The 16468-nt window shown below is 43.8% G+C and overlaps 1 protein-coding gene across 1 annotated transcript in view; it reads left to right on the top strand.

Annotated features, from left to right (window-relative positions):
• LOC124535385 (rootletin) overlaps positions 1–16468 on the top strand; it is a 76587-nt gene that overhangs the window by 55311 nt on the left and 4808 nt on the right. The window contains exons 31-36 of the mRNA XM_047111594.1: positions 9150–9378; positions 9944–10088; positions 11484–11740; positions 12771–12925; positions 14499–14666; positions 14984–15118. Of these exons, the coding sequence (XP_046967550.1) occupies positions 9150–9378; positions 9944–10088; positions 11484–11740; positions 12771–12925; positions 14499–14666; positions 14984–15118 (1089 nt within the window). The remainder of the gene's footprint in view (positions 1–9149; positions 9379–9943; positions 10089–11483; positions 11741–12770; positions 12926–14498; positions 14667–14983; positions 15119–16468) is intronic.

Below are 16468 nucleotides of genomic sequence, written 5' to 3'. Positions count from 1 at the left end.
TTTTCCACCATAAAAGACTGTGTTCATGCATATTAATTAGTTTTTTTTAATGTCGTTATTTAATAGTAGCTTTAGTAACACGCACCTCTCCTCTATTACTAAACGTGGAAGCGGTGGGTGATGTGTCTACTATAGCTCCAGATTCCTCATAAATTGCTCTTAAATTTTGAGGAAGCGATAGAGGAAGAGGATTTTTAATTTTTATTTATGAGGAAGCGGTATCGGTTGAGGAACCCAAAATATTGCGGAACTTTTGCATTATGAGGAAGCGGAAGAGGAATCCTCAGCAACCCTAGTATATATACCGGTGCAATTTTTCATTAAAATCATTCCTTCGACCACTCATCAAGAGTCTTATTCAAGAAGCCTCAACTCTCCTCTAAAGTGGTGACCCCGAACAAGAGCACTCTGAAGCAAGAATACTATCAAAGAAGAAGAATCTCTGCCCAGCTACCTACAAAAAAAATCTGCTGGAACGAATCCCTGCTCGACGGATCCCTGCTCGACGAATCCCTATCCGACGTGAATCCCTGTTCGACACAATGGAAGACAACAATCAAGCTCTGCCACAAGCCTTCGCAAGCACCCCAGAAGTATCGAGTATTGCGCTGTCAATGCGAATACCACCATTCTGGCGCGAAAACCCACGGCTGTGGTACCTCAGCTTCGAAGCCGCAACGGAGGAATTGAAGAGGAGCCAGGCTCAACTCACACAGATGGTCCTCGTACAATTAGAAAAGGCGGATATCGAACAAATATCCGATATCCTATTCAACGTCCCGAAGGAACAGCAATACCAGGCCATCAAGGATCGACTCATCTCCGTCTATGAAGAATCTGACAGCCGTCAGTTCCAAAAACTTCTCGCCGAGATGGAGCTAGGCGATCAAAAACCCACACAGCTACTCAGACGCATGCGAAATCTCGCTAGAGACAAGGTCTCGGACTCAACGCTGCGTATGATGTGGACTAAACTCCTACCAGCACACGTCCGTTCTGTCCTAGCCGTCAGCGAAACCTTCAGCTCAAAAACGACACTCGAAGAGCTCGCACTCCTCGCCGACAAGATGATAGAACAGACACAAGAGGTCGCCGCCGTCTCCACGCAACCATCTACAATACAATCGCCGATGCTATCAACCAATCAAACCGACACACAATTTCTTATAAACGAAATCCGAAAATTATCTCTCGAAATCGCCGAGTTAAAAGCAAGACCGAATACAAGACCGCCATACAACTATCACCGTCAACGTTTCCGGTCCCGCCAACGAAGCTCGTCCCGATCCCGCACACGTGAAGAATCATCATCACCCTACTGTTACTACCACCGTCGTTTCGGTAGTCAAGCGAGGCGCTGCACAACACCCTGCAGCTATAAAAAAGAAGCATCGGAAAACTAGAAAGAACGTTGGCTGCGGCGGAATCCGGCGTTCCTACTACATCATACCGCCTATTCGTAACAGACAAGAAGACGAAACTATCTTTCTTAGTAGATACTGGGGCTAACATATCCGTTCTACCAAGAAGACAAGGCCAGAAAACAACGCCGTTACCATTCAAACTGTACGCTGCGAACAACACGACAATATCAACATATGGCGAAAAAACACTCGAACTCGATCTCAACCTACGACGTCCGTACAAATGGAAATTCATCGTTGCTGACGTGTCAAAGCCTATACTAGGAGCCGATTTTCTAAACCACCATCAATTGATCGTAGATTTAAAAAATCGAAGATTGATTGACGCCGTCACAAATCTCAAGATCAACGCTCCTATAACATCAACAGACACGCCGACAGTCCGCAGTATAGATATCCGCAACGCCTACCACGAAATATTAGCAGAGTTTCCCGGCACTACGCGACTAACTGCGATGCAACTACAACCGAAGATTAACGTCGAACATTACATCGAGACACAAGGCCCGCCTATACATTGTCGCGCTCGACCGATCCCGCCACATCGATATGAAAAAGTCAAGAAAGAGTTCGAAAACATGATACAACAAGGACTCTGCAGACCGAGTAAAAGCCCATGGTCATCGCCACTGCACATAGTTCCTAAGAAAAACGGCGACATACGAGTATGCGGCGATTACCGAAGACTCAACGCGATTACAAAACCCGATCGCTATCCGGTACCGCGAGTCAAGGACTTTACGTATCATCTCTGCGGGAAAACAATATTTTCAACGATCGATCTCAACCGAGCATACCAACAACTAAGCGTAAGGGAAGAAGACATCGAGAAAACCGCCATTATAACACCAATGGGTTTATTCGAATTTCCCCGAATGTGTCCCGGATTAAAAAACGCCGGACAGACATTCCAACGCTTTATACATCAAGTACTTCGAGGATTAGACTACGTGTTTCCATTCATCGACGACGTACTCATCGCTTCAAACAATGAAACCGAACATCGAGATCATCTCCGAACAGTGTTACGAAGACTCGAAGAGAATGGAATCACTATCAACCCCGCCAAATGCAACCTAGGCCAGTCTGAAGTCAAATTCCTCGGGTACATCGTTTCTAAAGAGGGAATTAAACCGCCTGAAGAAAAAGTAAAAGCAATAGTCGACTATCCTAAACCGAAAACAATAGAAGAATTAAGAAGATTTCTCGGTATGCTTAACTTCTACCGTGACCACATACCGAACGCAGCTACACTACAAGCTCCGTTAAACTCATACCTACACAACGTAAAGAAGCGCGATAAAACCGTCATTCAATGGACCGAAGAAGCAACGCAAGCCTTCGAAGCGTGTAAGAAGAGCATAACCGACGCCACCTTACTCGCTCACCCTTCACATCAAGCTACGCTTGCGATATTCTGCGACGCATCCGATACATCCGCAGGAGCCGTCCTACAACAATATATCAAAGAGAAATGGCAACCTATCGCTTACTTTTCAAAGAAATTCTCCGACGCACAAATCAAATATTCAACATATGATCGAGAACTCCTATCTATCTACATGGCAGTTAAACACTTTCGTAAGATCTTCGAAGGACGACAAATAATAATATTCACCGACCACAAACCGCTTACATTCGCTATGAACAAGACGCAAACATCGAACGAAACTCCGCGGCGAACAAGACAGCTGTTATACATAAGCGAATTCACCACGGACATACGTCACATAAGCGGGAAAAATAACATCGTCGCAGACGCCTTAAGCCGAATCGAAGCAATAGCCTGCCCATCCACAATCAATTACAGCGAAATAGCGAACGCTCAAGAAAGAGACAGCAACATTCAAAAATTATTACAACAGAGCAACTTATCCTTCAAAAAAATAAATATCCCGAACACTGACAGCGAAATATATTGCGAAATATCTACATCTCAAATTCGACCTTATATACCCGAAGAATATAGAAAGCAAGTTTTTAACAGCGTACATAATATAAGTCATCCCGGAACCCGAACAACGCGCAAGATGCTTACGAAAAAATTCTTTTGGCCTTCAATGAACTCGGACATCGCTCAATGGACGAAAAGTTGTATTAACTGTCAAAAAAGTAAGATACAACGTCACACGTCAAGCCACATCGAAGCATTCCCGCCAAGCGACCGTTTTCAACACATCCACATAGACATCGTCGGACCGCTTCCTACTACAGCACAAGGACATCGCTACTTAATCACGATGATAGACAGACAAACCCGCTGGCCCGAAGCTATACCTACCGCCGACATATCAGCTGAGACAGTCGCAGAAGTCGTCTATAATCACTGGATAGCAAGATTCGGATGTCCCGCCACAATAACAAGCGATCAAGGCCGACAGTTCGAAAGTCACCTGTTCAATAACCTTGTGAAAATTCTCGGAATAAACAAAATCCGTACTACGCCATACCATCCGCAAAGCAACGGAATCGTCGAACGCTGGCATCGTACATTGAAGACTGCACTGCGAGCGAAACTATCGAACACGAGTTCGTGGAGCAATGAACTCGCTACAGTACTACTCGGACTGCGAGCCGCACTACGCACCGATACCGGCGTTAGCACAGCTGAGCTTACCTACGGCTATAACCTACGATTGCCCGGCGACTTTTTCGACGCAAGCACATCCATACCTACATCTACGATGGATAGTACGTACGTCGAAAAACTACGCGCGAACATCGCTCAATATAAGCCTCAGCCGTTCGAAACACATCGAAACAATAAACACATCTTCGTGCATCAAGACCTACGTACATGCAGTCATGTGTTTATTAGAGTCGACGCATTAAGAACGCCACTTCAAGCACCATATGAAGGTCCCTATCGAGTCGTACAACGATCGAATAAGGTGTTTACGATTCAATTACCCGACCGTCAAACCAACATATCAATCGACCGATTGAAACCTGCATACGTGCTGCAAGAACCAGAAGAACAAAATAACCTCACTCAACTAGATACAAACCTTACCATTACCTTACCTTACCACAAAAAAACCGTTACCATAGAAAACCAGTTACCTAACGCATCGAATAACTTGACGTCACAGCCTGTCAACATCAAAACATCAAGGTCAGGTCGCAACATCAAACTGCCGGTACGTTTCACTTGAGGGGGACTCCTGTAGCAGCACTGTTAAGACGCGTCGTATTGAAACAAGATTAGTCCTGAAAAGGACTGTTTTCGCGTCGTCGTTGAAACAAGTGTAGTCCTGAAAAGGACTGTTTTTTGCGTCGTATTGAAACAAGATTAGTCCTGAAAAGGACTGTTTTTCAAGTCGTATCGAAACAAGATTAGTCCTGAAAAGGACTGTTTTTAGATTCGTTTATCTTCATATCTTCATCTTTCTTCAACACTTCACTACACAACATATGGCAAGTCGACACGGCGATCTTCAGTGCAGTCGTCCTCTCTCTGCGCGGCGCTCGAACGAAATGGCTGACGCGACTTTTTTTTTTTTTGTGTGTTGTGTATTGCTGTTGGCCCTACTGGCCTTCACAGCGTCACCTGACTTTCGGGCGAGAACTAATGTCCCCTGCCCTGAGGTTGAGCGCGGGGCTCTAAATTAAAACTAAATTAAAACTAAAGTTCGTCCTGAGGGTGTCTCCTATGAGATCGCACCTCGGCTCAGGACGAAATCGGTGGGGAGTGATTCTACCACTGAGTGAATTTACTGACGTCTCGGCCGCCTCCGAGACGTCGCATAACTGGGTCCTCGTTTCCGCCGGCGGAAACGCTGTGGGTGTGTGGTGTGTAGTGTGTTATTCCCTACAAATGGTTTGTTTGCGATAGTGAGGCTATCGTCTGTGTCGTTCAGGACGTGCATAGGTCGCCTGAGTCTATTCGGAATATTACCTCTTCGAGAGGTGTATTGGCACGATTGAGCAATCAGCGGATTGCTGTGTTCTTTAGCTCTCTCAAAATACGCCGTCGATAGTATTTTGAGATGCTTCGCGATCGAATCGATGTCGAAGTCCTTATGGAGATCTACGTTACGGATGTACCACGGCGAGTCCGTGGCAATGCGGAGAAATCTATTTTGAACGGTCTGCAATCTTTTGATTTGCGTCGCCTTGATATGAGCAAAGACAGGGCTCGCGTAGGTCATGATAGGACGAATGCAGGCTTTGTATAGTGTCGTCTTATTTCTAAGGGACATTTTACTCCGCCCGCATAACATCATATACAGTCTTCCTAGTACGAACGCTGCTTTGTTTCGGACTCTAGTTACGTGGGATTTGAAAGTTAGTCTACTGTCTAGGGTGACCCCCAGGTATTTCGCTTCCGGTTTCCACGGTATCGGTTTATTGAATATTTTAATGTCTCCCGGTTGGCCCTGATTCCATTTTATGTAACTGGGGTTTCTACTAAAGTGTACTGCTACACTTTTTTCCGGATTAACTTCGATTCTCCATTTCCTAAACCAGTTGCCTAGTGCGTTGGCTGCGGATTGGAGTCTCTTTGTGATGACCTTAGTCGAGGTTGAGGTCGTATAGAGTGCGGTGTCGTCCGCGAAGAGGGCTAGGTTGACCATTGGAGTGGCCTTCGGAATGTCGTTGGTGAATAAACAGTAAAGAATGGGAGATAGCGCGGAGCCCTGAGGGACTCCTGCCCTGATAGGGCGAGGTGAGGACAGGGTTCCTTCAACTCGGTAGCGGAAGGTGCGATTCGTCAAGTAGTCTCGTATGGTGAGCACGAGTCTGTCTGGCAGCCCTAGTGAGTGTAGTTTATATAATAAACCATTGTGCCAGACTTTGTCGAATGCTTTCGCTACGTCGAAGAATAGAGCTCCTGTGGAGGTAGCTTTACTGTAGGCGAAGCCTTTTAATATGTCTTCCGTTAAGCGGTGGACCTGGTTGACGCACGAGTGTCCGGCTCTGAAGCCGAATTGCTCGTGTATCGTGATCTGTTTGGCCTGAACGATGGCCTTGATTCGCGCTAGTAGAATTCTCTCGTATATTTTTCCGAGAGTGCTCAATAGGCTGATGGGTCGGTAGCTCGTGGGCTGATTCCTAGGTTTCCCTGGTTTTGGGATCCCTATTACTATGGCTTCTTTCCATTGGTCTGGAAAGGAGCATCCTGCCAGAAGGGCATTAAATATTAGCACCAAGAGAGAAATGATTTGGTGCGGGAAGCTTTTAATCGCTTTATTGGTTATCCGGTCCGCACCGGGAGACTTTTTAACCTGAAGGGCTTTGACGATCGTTTCGATTTCGTCGACTGACGTCGGAGTCAGTGGCTCGTCCATCGGTGGCACGGAGCTTATGCGATTTACGGCCTCGTCCACCTTTAAGAGGTGGTCGGGGTCTACCGGGTGAATGCTCGGGGAGCATTGGCTTTCTAAGGCGTCGGCCAAGCACTCGGCCTTATCCAAGTCGTCTGTTGCGGGTGGAAGATTTGGTCGTATTATCGGAGGCATGGTCGTAGTGGCCATTGAGCCTTTGAGAGATCTCGGCATCGTCCAAAACGCAGTGTGTGATGGCGTGATTTCTCCAAGGTACTCGCCGTCCGTGTAGTTACGGAATTCCTCGAAACGCGCTTTGACGTCCCTCTGAAGGGCCCAGAGTTTTCTCCGGTTTTCCTGCGATGGAAAAGCGTCGTGCGCTCGCGTGGCTGCGTTTTTCCGCGTGATAAGGTGTTTGAGGTCTACAGGGAGCTCATAACGCTCGTTAGGGCGTACTTGAACCTCCCTGGAGCACTCATCTATCATGTCGCGTACGTGAGTCGTGAGGTTCGTCGCAGCTGCTTCCGCAACGTCGACGGAGTCAATACTGTCTGGGATGTCTTTTAAAAGTTGTGAGTCTACGGACTGGATCTGTTGTTTAAATTTATTCCAGTCGACAATCTTTTTGTAGGGATAATGAAGTGGGTCGTCGGGTCCTAGTTCGACAAGTACCGGACGGTGATCGAAATCTAACTCTGGTAGTGCCTCGATTGAGCGCAACTGTAAGGTTACGCCTTTCAAGATCGCTACGTCGAGTACGTCTGGCCTGTCTTTTCGGTTATCCGATCGAGGGAATCTGGTTGGTGTCATTGGTGCAATGACATTGAAGTTACATGATTTGGGGTGGGCTAGTTGTTCTAGCTTCCTACCCCTCTGGTTTGTGTGGCGTGAGTGCCATTCAGGGCTCTTACTGTTAAGGTCGCCGGCCAGAATGACCGCGCTACCTGTTGCAAGGAGTGACCTAATGTCACTCTCTAATAGGTCCTTGGATGGACTTAGGTAAACTGATGCTAGTATGATGGGCTGATGGCCTGTCATACTTATTTGACAGATTGACGCTTCGACGTTGGTGAGCGGCGGGCTGTCGAGCGGCACGCAGTGCAGTGACTTTTTGTAATAGATGAGCGTGCCTCCGCCTCGGGCGGAGTCACGGTCATTTCTTATGATGCGGTAGTTGGCCACGTTAGGGCTACGCGAGTTTGGTTTTAGAAACGTCTCCTGCACTAGCATGACGTCGACGGGATGGTTTCGTAGGAATTCTCGAACTAGATCGATCTGTTGGATAAGCCCGTTTGCGTTAAACGTGACTAACGCTAGCGAACGCGGTTTAATCCTAGCGTTGGCCATTGGAAGGGTGTCGGAGTGCTTTGACCTGTGCGAACAGGTCCCAGTACTTAACGATTAAGTACGCGATGTTTCCTGGATTAGCTGCGTACTCTTCCAGGAAACAGTCGATGCCGTCCATGTCTAGGCTGTTGCATATGGCGAAGAAGTCGCGGACGTTGTTCGCGTCCCTTTCCGCCGGGCGTGACCTAGTTGGTTGTCTGATCGGGGCGTTTGCCGTTCGCGGCGCGGTGTGACGTGGTGGTGGCGGGGCTGCCGCTACGGTCTTGCGGACCATGGGCAACGGTTTATCCCACGCACCTTTACTGGTGGCCTGAGGGGCCCTGGGTTGGGTAGCCTGAGGGGCTGTCGCGTTTGCCTGAGGGGCCTGTGTCGGTGCCTGAGGGGCTCGCGTCGGTGCCTGAGGGGCTCGCGTCGGTGCCTGAGGGGCTCGCGTCGGTGCCTGAGGGGCTCGCGTCGGTGCCTGAGGGGCTTGCGTCGGTGCCTGAGGGGCTCGCGTCGGTGCCTTACGGGCTCGTGTCGGTCTAGGGGCGCGCCTATTGGTTCGCCGTTTTCCCTTTGGGTCGCGTATTTGCGGGGCCCTGGGGCATCCGCGGTAATTCGCGGGAGGCTGACGCGACGTGCGGGGGCGATATTTATAACATCGCGGCAGCAGATACGCGACCCGGCATAATACGCGCGCAGCTCGGCGCGTGACGTCAGCGTGTGCGAGCAAGACGGAACGATATCCTCCGTCTCTTTTATTTCTTATTATTTCTTTATACTGTTTTTTGATTGGTTAATTTATTTTGTATTTTTTGTATATATACCGGTGCAATTTTTCATTAAAATCATTCCTTCGACCACTCATCAAGAGTCTTATTCAAGAAGCCTCAACTCTCCTCTAAATATGTAATTATATTATTACAATTTTACTATTTCCAGATATCTAAACATATATTGCATTAAAATTATTAAATGTCTATTGTGAGGCCCTTTTGTTGTAGGGGCCCCAGGCTGGTTGCCCCGATTGTCCTTCTTTAAATACAGCCCTATTGTTAACGTCTTATACACACTAACACCTGTACCATATTTTATATAGATTTTTTAATATTTCAATGTTACTCATCAACAGAAGCTTCAAGAGCGTTGCGAGGGCTACACGCGTACAATCGCTTCGCTGGAAGACAGGTGCACCTCTCTCAAGGGCACGGTGGAGCAACTCTCCACCTCGCTGCAGAAGGCCGCCACGGCCGAAAGCGAGCTTCGAGCGGAACTGAGCAAGACTCAGAGAATGCTCAACGAGGCCAAGAACAACGAATCCAATGCTATGGACAAGTTGCGGCAGATGCAAAAGAATGTTGGCAAGTGACGTGACATATTCACTAGAATAAGGGGAATTGAGTAAAACTGGAGACGCGATGGCCTAGTGGTTAGAACGCGTATATCTTAACCAATGATTTTGACGACCTCCATGGTCGAGTGGTGTGTAGTTTTCATGGGTACGCCACTCCGATGTCCCGGGTTCGATTCCCGCCTGAGTCGATATAGATTAGAATTAGTTTTCTATGTTGTCTTGGCTTGTGTTTGTGGTACCGTCGTTACTTCTGATTTCCATAACACAAGTGCTTTATCTACTTACATTGGGATCAGAGTAATGTATGTGATGTTGTCTCATATTTATTTATTTAATGATTTCGGGTTCAAAGCTAATCAAGCATCACTGAATATTCATGTGCTCAATTTGTGTTTATAATTCATGCCAAGTTCGGCGATGAAGAAAGCATTGTGAGGCAACCTGCATGTGTCTAATTTCATAGAAATTCTGCCATACGTATGGAATATGTTCCAAACCTTCTCCTCAAAGGAGAGGAGGCTTCATCCCAGCAGTGGAAAATTGACAGGCTATTGTTGTTGTTGAATTTTTAGGCAATTGTGAGAACGAGCGTCGCGTGCTGACCGAGAAATTGGAAAGCGCTAAGGCAGCGCTGAGTGAGCTGAAACGTCTCAACTGCACGCTGGAGGATCAGACGCACCGTCTCACCAACCAAATGGCCAATTTGGAAGCGCAAAAGTTTGTAACATTATTTACTTCAATACAAGATATATAACATCATAATTGATGACGACCTCCATGGTCGAGTGGTATGTACACCGGGTTTTCATGGGTACGCCACTCTGAGGTCCCGGGTTCGATTCCTGGCCAAGTCGATGTAGATTACCATTAGTTTTCTATGTTGTCTTCGGTATGGGTGTTTGTGGTACCGTCGTTACTTCTGATTTCCGTAACACTAGTGCTTCAGCTACTTACATTGGGATCAGAGTAATGTATGTGATATTGTCTCATATTTATTTATTTATAATTAGCAACGCCTGGTATTATTAATATCATTTTCCTCCTTCCTTTGGCTTCATTACATATACAAAGATTTTTCGTTCGTGGTCAGGGGAACACTAAGAACTAGCGCGCACTGGTGATTTTGGTCATGGTGACTGTTTCGTCACTCTTGTCAAGTCCCTGAATATGTGCAGATACAAATGTCACGTCGTAACAAAAAAAAACAAAATTAAAAAAATCAAAGTATACTTTATTCAAGTGGGCTTTTTTACAAGCACTTTTGAATCGTCATTTAACAATTAAGTGAAGCTACCACCGGTTCGTAAAGTAGATTCTACCGAGAAGAACCGGCAAGAAACTTAGTAGATACTCTTTTTCAACATTTAAAAAAATACAGTCATGTTAATTAATACAATTATTTAAATTAATATATCCTGCCTCGAAGTCAACAGGTAACGTGCGCGCACCTCCATACATATTCATGGACTCGACAAGAGTGACGAAACAGTCACCGTGACAAAAGTTACCAGTGCGCGTTAGTTCTAAAGAAATTATTAAACCTAACGTCCTGCCCCCACCCACTTCTCTTTACATAACTAATTTACACTGACACACTATCTACCTGTCTACTGTTTCACGGCAAAACATCTGAACCGAATTTGATAAAATTTGTTATGGAGAAAACTTGTACTTCAAAGAAGGATATAGGCTTTTTTACGAGAGAAATAAAAACGTAATTGAAAAAATTGAACGCTTGATAAAGTTTCTATATGCCAATTGCTTACAAAGTCACTCATAATATAAAAAAAAACCGACTTCCAAATTAGAAATAGCTAGTGAACTAAAGATAAAAAATATCTATGAAATACTACACCGATTTTAATGAAATTTACACTGTTCCCTAAGTTGAAGTATGCCTAAATTAGATTAAATGTGATACTTCAACACAACTTTTAGTTTTCGAGAAAGTCGTGGACAAACACACACTTACCATCATACTCAAATTAAAACATAATATATAAACAATGTTACATACACACATGTCGAACTGATAACCTCCATTTCTTAGACGAAATTAAAAATGTCTTTCTAATAATTATGTTGGTTGCAATATATTTGTTTGACCACCAGAGCGGATTTGGAGTCCCAACTTCGCATGACAACCTGGGACGGTAAGGAGAGCAACGACAGCGGTGAACTGGAACGAGAGCTGCACGCGTTACAAAGGGAGAGGTCTGAGTTAAAGGCCAAGAACGACGCCCTGCAAGACACGGTCAGGAAGCTGGACGCCGAGAGACGCATGATCCAGACCAGACCTTCTGTCCTTCGCAGCAAAAGCCATGATAGAACCGAGAAGAGCGTCTATTATTCCTCTGATCTTGATTCTGGTAAATATTATTTTGTTTATAATTTTTTATCTATATTATTATAAAGAGGTAAAATTTGTAAGTTTGTATATTTGTAAGTAGGGGGTAATCTCTGGAACTCATAATCCAATTCTAAAATTTTCTTAACTGGCAGAAAGCTACATTATTCCCGAGTGCTATAGGCTGTAAATTGTTTCTATAACATGTGTAATAACCAAGCTATCACAACTTATGTCTAGCAAGTCGGAAAAAAAACCTCATAAAACAGTATTATTTGCGTGCGCTGGCTAAACAGTTGCTTAAAATTAAAAACAATGTACGGCTACTTGGTTCGTCTTAATTATTTCTACAAAAAAGTCCGCGATACCATATATCTATCTTTTATATTTTATCTTTTATATATAAATACGCGAGCGAAGCCGCAAGAGGCCGCTAGTTTGATATAAATTTATAAAGACATTTTTCAGTATGTTTTAAATGTAAAGGACTCGGTTTGGAATGTATATTCAAATCAATACCAAAAGGTTACTGTTTTTTTTTTCTCAAATATTATTTTTTTATATTAATATAGACAATAGTTTTGTTCCGAAAGTATTGTTGATATGAGGAATGATAACTTATAACTTTTGCACTTTTGTGCTAATGCCTCTTCACATTGAAAAGTTCCATATATTACTTCATGCAGGTTTCCTCACAATGTTTTCCACAATCTATGATTCAATGTTATAATGAAAGTTAGGATGTCAGTGTTGCCAACACAATCTTGGCTGTTTTTGAAATTTTTATTAATGTTTGTTTCTTAGTTTGTCGACCTCCATGGTCGAGTGGTGTGTACACCGGTTTTCATGGGTACGCCACTCTGAGGTCTCGGGTTCGATTCCCGGCCGAGTCGATGTAGATTACCATTAGTTTTCTGTGTTGTCTCGGGTTTGGGTGTTTGTGGCACCGTCGTTTCTTCTGATTTCCATAACACAAGTGCTTCAGCTACTTACATTGGGATCAGAGTAATGTATATGTATGTGATGTTGTCTCAGATTTATATTTATATTAGGCGCAGATTCTACCAAAGACTCACGCGGCTATAAAGACTACAAGGAAGTTCCTTGCAAGGACAAGCCCTACAACTCTGAATTCAGCCTCTTGGAACTGGAGAACAGAGAACTGAAAATGAAGATCAGGCGTCTCGAGAAGGAACTCTCTGATAAAGTAATTAAATTGAACTTATATTATAAATATGTTGAGTTTGATTGTTTAAGTGTATAGATAGATTTAGATCTGCCAACTGATCTTGCGATAGATCTCCATTTGAATGAAGCTGTAGCCGCTACGACTCAGTAGTAGCATTGAGGCTCTAAGCCTCAGCCTCAATATCAACAACAAACAACAACAACAGCCTGTAAATTCTCACTGCTGGGCTAAAGGCCTCCTCTCCCTTTGAGGAGAAGGTTTGGAACATATTCCACCACGCTGTTCCAATGCGTGTTGGTGGAATACACATGTGGCAGAATTTCTATGAAATTTGTCACATGCAGGTTCCCTCACGATGTTTTCCTTCACCGCTGAGCACGAGATGAATTATTGAGAAGACAAATTAAGCACATGAATCAGCGGTGCTTACCTGGGTTTGAACCCGCAATCATCGGTTAAGATGCACGCGTTCTAACCTCTGGGCCATCTCGACTCAATCCTCAATATCGAGGTGGTTTAAACTTATAACAGCCAAAAGTCTCAAAAAATTGGGAACACTGTGGCCTTACCTTTTTGGTAGATCAGGCACCACTGGGAGCATTAAGTAGAAATAGTATACTGTTCGTTTTAGGCTGAGCGCGTATACAAACTTTAGGTCAATTCTTTTTCAGACATGTTTAACAATTGTCATTCTATTTCAACTTATTTACACCAAAATCTCAATAAATTATATACCTAATCCTTCCTTATGAATCGGTCTATCTATTAGTGAAAATATGATGAAAATCTGTTCAGTACTTTTAGAATTTATCGCGAATATACAGACAGCAAACACGACCGGGGGACTTTGTTTTATAATATGTTGTGATTTTACTTTAATTATAACCATACTTGCTGTTAGGATATAGCTTAAGATTTTTTTTAATTATTTAATTATTCAATTAGATTTTTATAATTATTTTGGCTGTCATTAGCTTACAAAGAACCTTGTATCGAGAACTACTTGCAGTAGATACTGATTGCAAAGAAGCATTTATTTATTTGCAAAGTGTTCAGTATTGTTCGTAAAATTCTTTAGAAGAATCATTTATAAATACTTATGGGTTTGCTTTGTTAAATAACTCGTGATTGACGCTAGCTTCCGTCCGGTATGTTTGACTCACCAAGATGAGGGTGAATTGAAGAGGGAAGTATGTGATTACATAAGTGTGCAATTTAAATTCGAATGTGTGCGTTATATACATATAAAGTAATTGATTAAGATGTTAAGTTGTACTATTTAAGAATTTCACTTGTACTTAAAGTTACGTAGATTAATTATACCATATAAAATCAAATGTGTTGTTAATTCTTCAGCGATGTTTTGGATATAGGATAGTAATTGTTTGTTTAACTTTAAAAAATAACAAAGTGGTAAATATATTATAATAATAATCACATCACATCATCAGCCCATTTTTGTCCACTGCTGGACATAGGTTCAAGTGCATGCCACTGTGGTCTTTCTCCGGCTACTCGCATCCAGCTCCTGCCTGCCGCCTTGCGTAAATAATAATGTATAAATTTTCTCTTAAAAATTTCAAATTTTCAGGAAACGGAATTAACAATGGCTCGTAATCGTTACTTCACTGATAAGCCTTCGTCGGGGAGCAATAGACAAGACATAGAGCAATACAGACAAGCGGCGCTGCAAGCTGAGAGGCTGCTGGAGGCTAGGGAAGCGAGTCATAGACAACAGATCATTCGTTTGGAACATCAAGTGAGCAATATAATATATTTAATTTTGTAATGTCAGAAGTTAAAATTCGAAATTTGTTTTTCTCTGAGCACGACATAAATTATGAATCATATAGGCCCTTTTTGTTTTGCTTGGTCGTACTGTCTATTTTTTTGCGTGTCTATGTCATATGAGTGTCTATATCATAACCTCACTTTGTGGTTATGTTTTGAAAGAAGTCACATCCTCGTCAGTCACGTTGATTAGGGACGTGACATTCAAGTGCACATATATGACACTAATGTTGTCTTTAAGTTAGTTAGTTTTATTTAAATATATGTCACTCTCGTGCGTTGCAGCTGTCGGCGCTGCGCGCGCAGCTGTCGGCCGAGATCCGGCGTCGCCAGGCCTACGTGTCGCGCAGCGGGCGCGCCGCGCGGGACGTGCAGCGCCTGCGCGCCGCGCTCGGCGACTCGCTGCGCGCCGTCGAGCAGGTAGCGCCGCGCATGCGCATATAGACCGCGTCGTGTAAAAAGAACGCTGGAAGAAAGCGGAGGGGTGTGCTTGCGCATGTGTACTATCGAGCAAGAAAGTACTAGGCATATTGTTTATTTTTAAAGTAGCCTCGCTCGCGGGTTTACAAATTAAATTTTAATAGGCACACCATAGGCAGGCTTTCAGTTCTTTTATTTTTGCCGCTAGTTAGAAAGACAGTAAGAAATTCCGAATCTTTTGAACCTTTTAATATTTAGATTCGAACCATTTTGTGCCAATCTATAAAACGGACCACCATTTTGTAGATTGTTATAAATTATTATCAACTGCTTTAATATCATCCTCTCTCTTCATAAAACAATTTACGTCATAAATATTATTTCTATCTTTCCTATGTAAAACCATTTCGTAATAAAAACTTTTTTGCGTGATGGTATTTTGAGAACAAACGTAACGTGGACACAGCGTGGATAGCAAAGGTCGACTGACGAGCCAATAGCGCACCGGCGAGCATGCGGCGCTTGTCCCGCCGCACCTCATACCACCAAATAGACCGATAAATAGTCTAGTGCGCAGATTGACTGCTAGCGTTCTTTTTACATGACGCGAGCTATACCACGGTGTGACTGTCGGCTGACTCTATGATACACACTATTAGACATGGTCTTTTATTTTAGGCAAATGTATAAAGTTCTTATGATTGATGCGATGGGTATGTACAGAGCATTTAAAGGTCTGGAGGCCCTGGGGCCACAAAGCAGTGGAGGACCTAGACCAACAGGAGCGTGGAGATTCTAATAATAATATCATGGATTAAGTTTTTATTAATTTGAATCAATAAGTATTTCTTGACTGGTATCGGTGACTATATCTCGGTATTTGTTAACTCACTGAAAACTTTTGTGGCCCCCACCTCTGTGGAGGCCCCAAGGCAGTTGCCCCGGTTGCCCTTCCCTAAATCCGGCCCTGGGTATGTAGCGTTTCTCAGAGCCGAGTAAAAAAATTCATCAACAAATTAAAAACTGGAATCTGCGTTGCAAGGTCTCCACTCCATGCGGATGGTATACAGGAAAACGTGAGGATGGTTGGGAAAATACGATCGTGTCTTGTTAGATATATTCACACATGGGACGCCACACGTTAAAAAATTAATATCAGCGTTAGTAAGTGTACGTGACGCTCGTGCTTACAAAATGTCTTACTTGCGTGAGACGATTAGGAATAAAGACAGCAAAAAAAATGTTAATTTATTTTTAATAAAATATATTAACGTAGAAGTATATACATATGTAGACGACCGCCGTGGTCAAGTGGTGTGTACACCGGTTTTCATGGGTACGCCACTTCGA

This window comes from Vanessa cardui, chromosome 14 (assembly GCF_905220365.1).
Source record: "Vanessa cardui chromosome 14, ilVanCard2.1, whole genome shotgun sequence".
Taxonomy (NCBI): Eukaryota; Metazoa; Arthropoda; class Insecta; order Lepidoptera; family Nymphalidae; genus Vanessa; species Vanessa cardui.
Note: the sequence above shows the minus strand (reverse complement) of the source record. Positions and strands in the feature narration are given on the sequence as shown.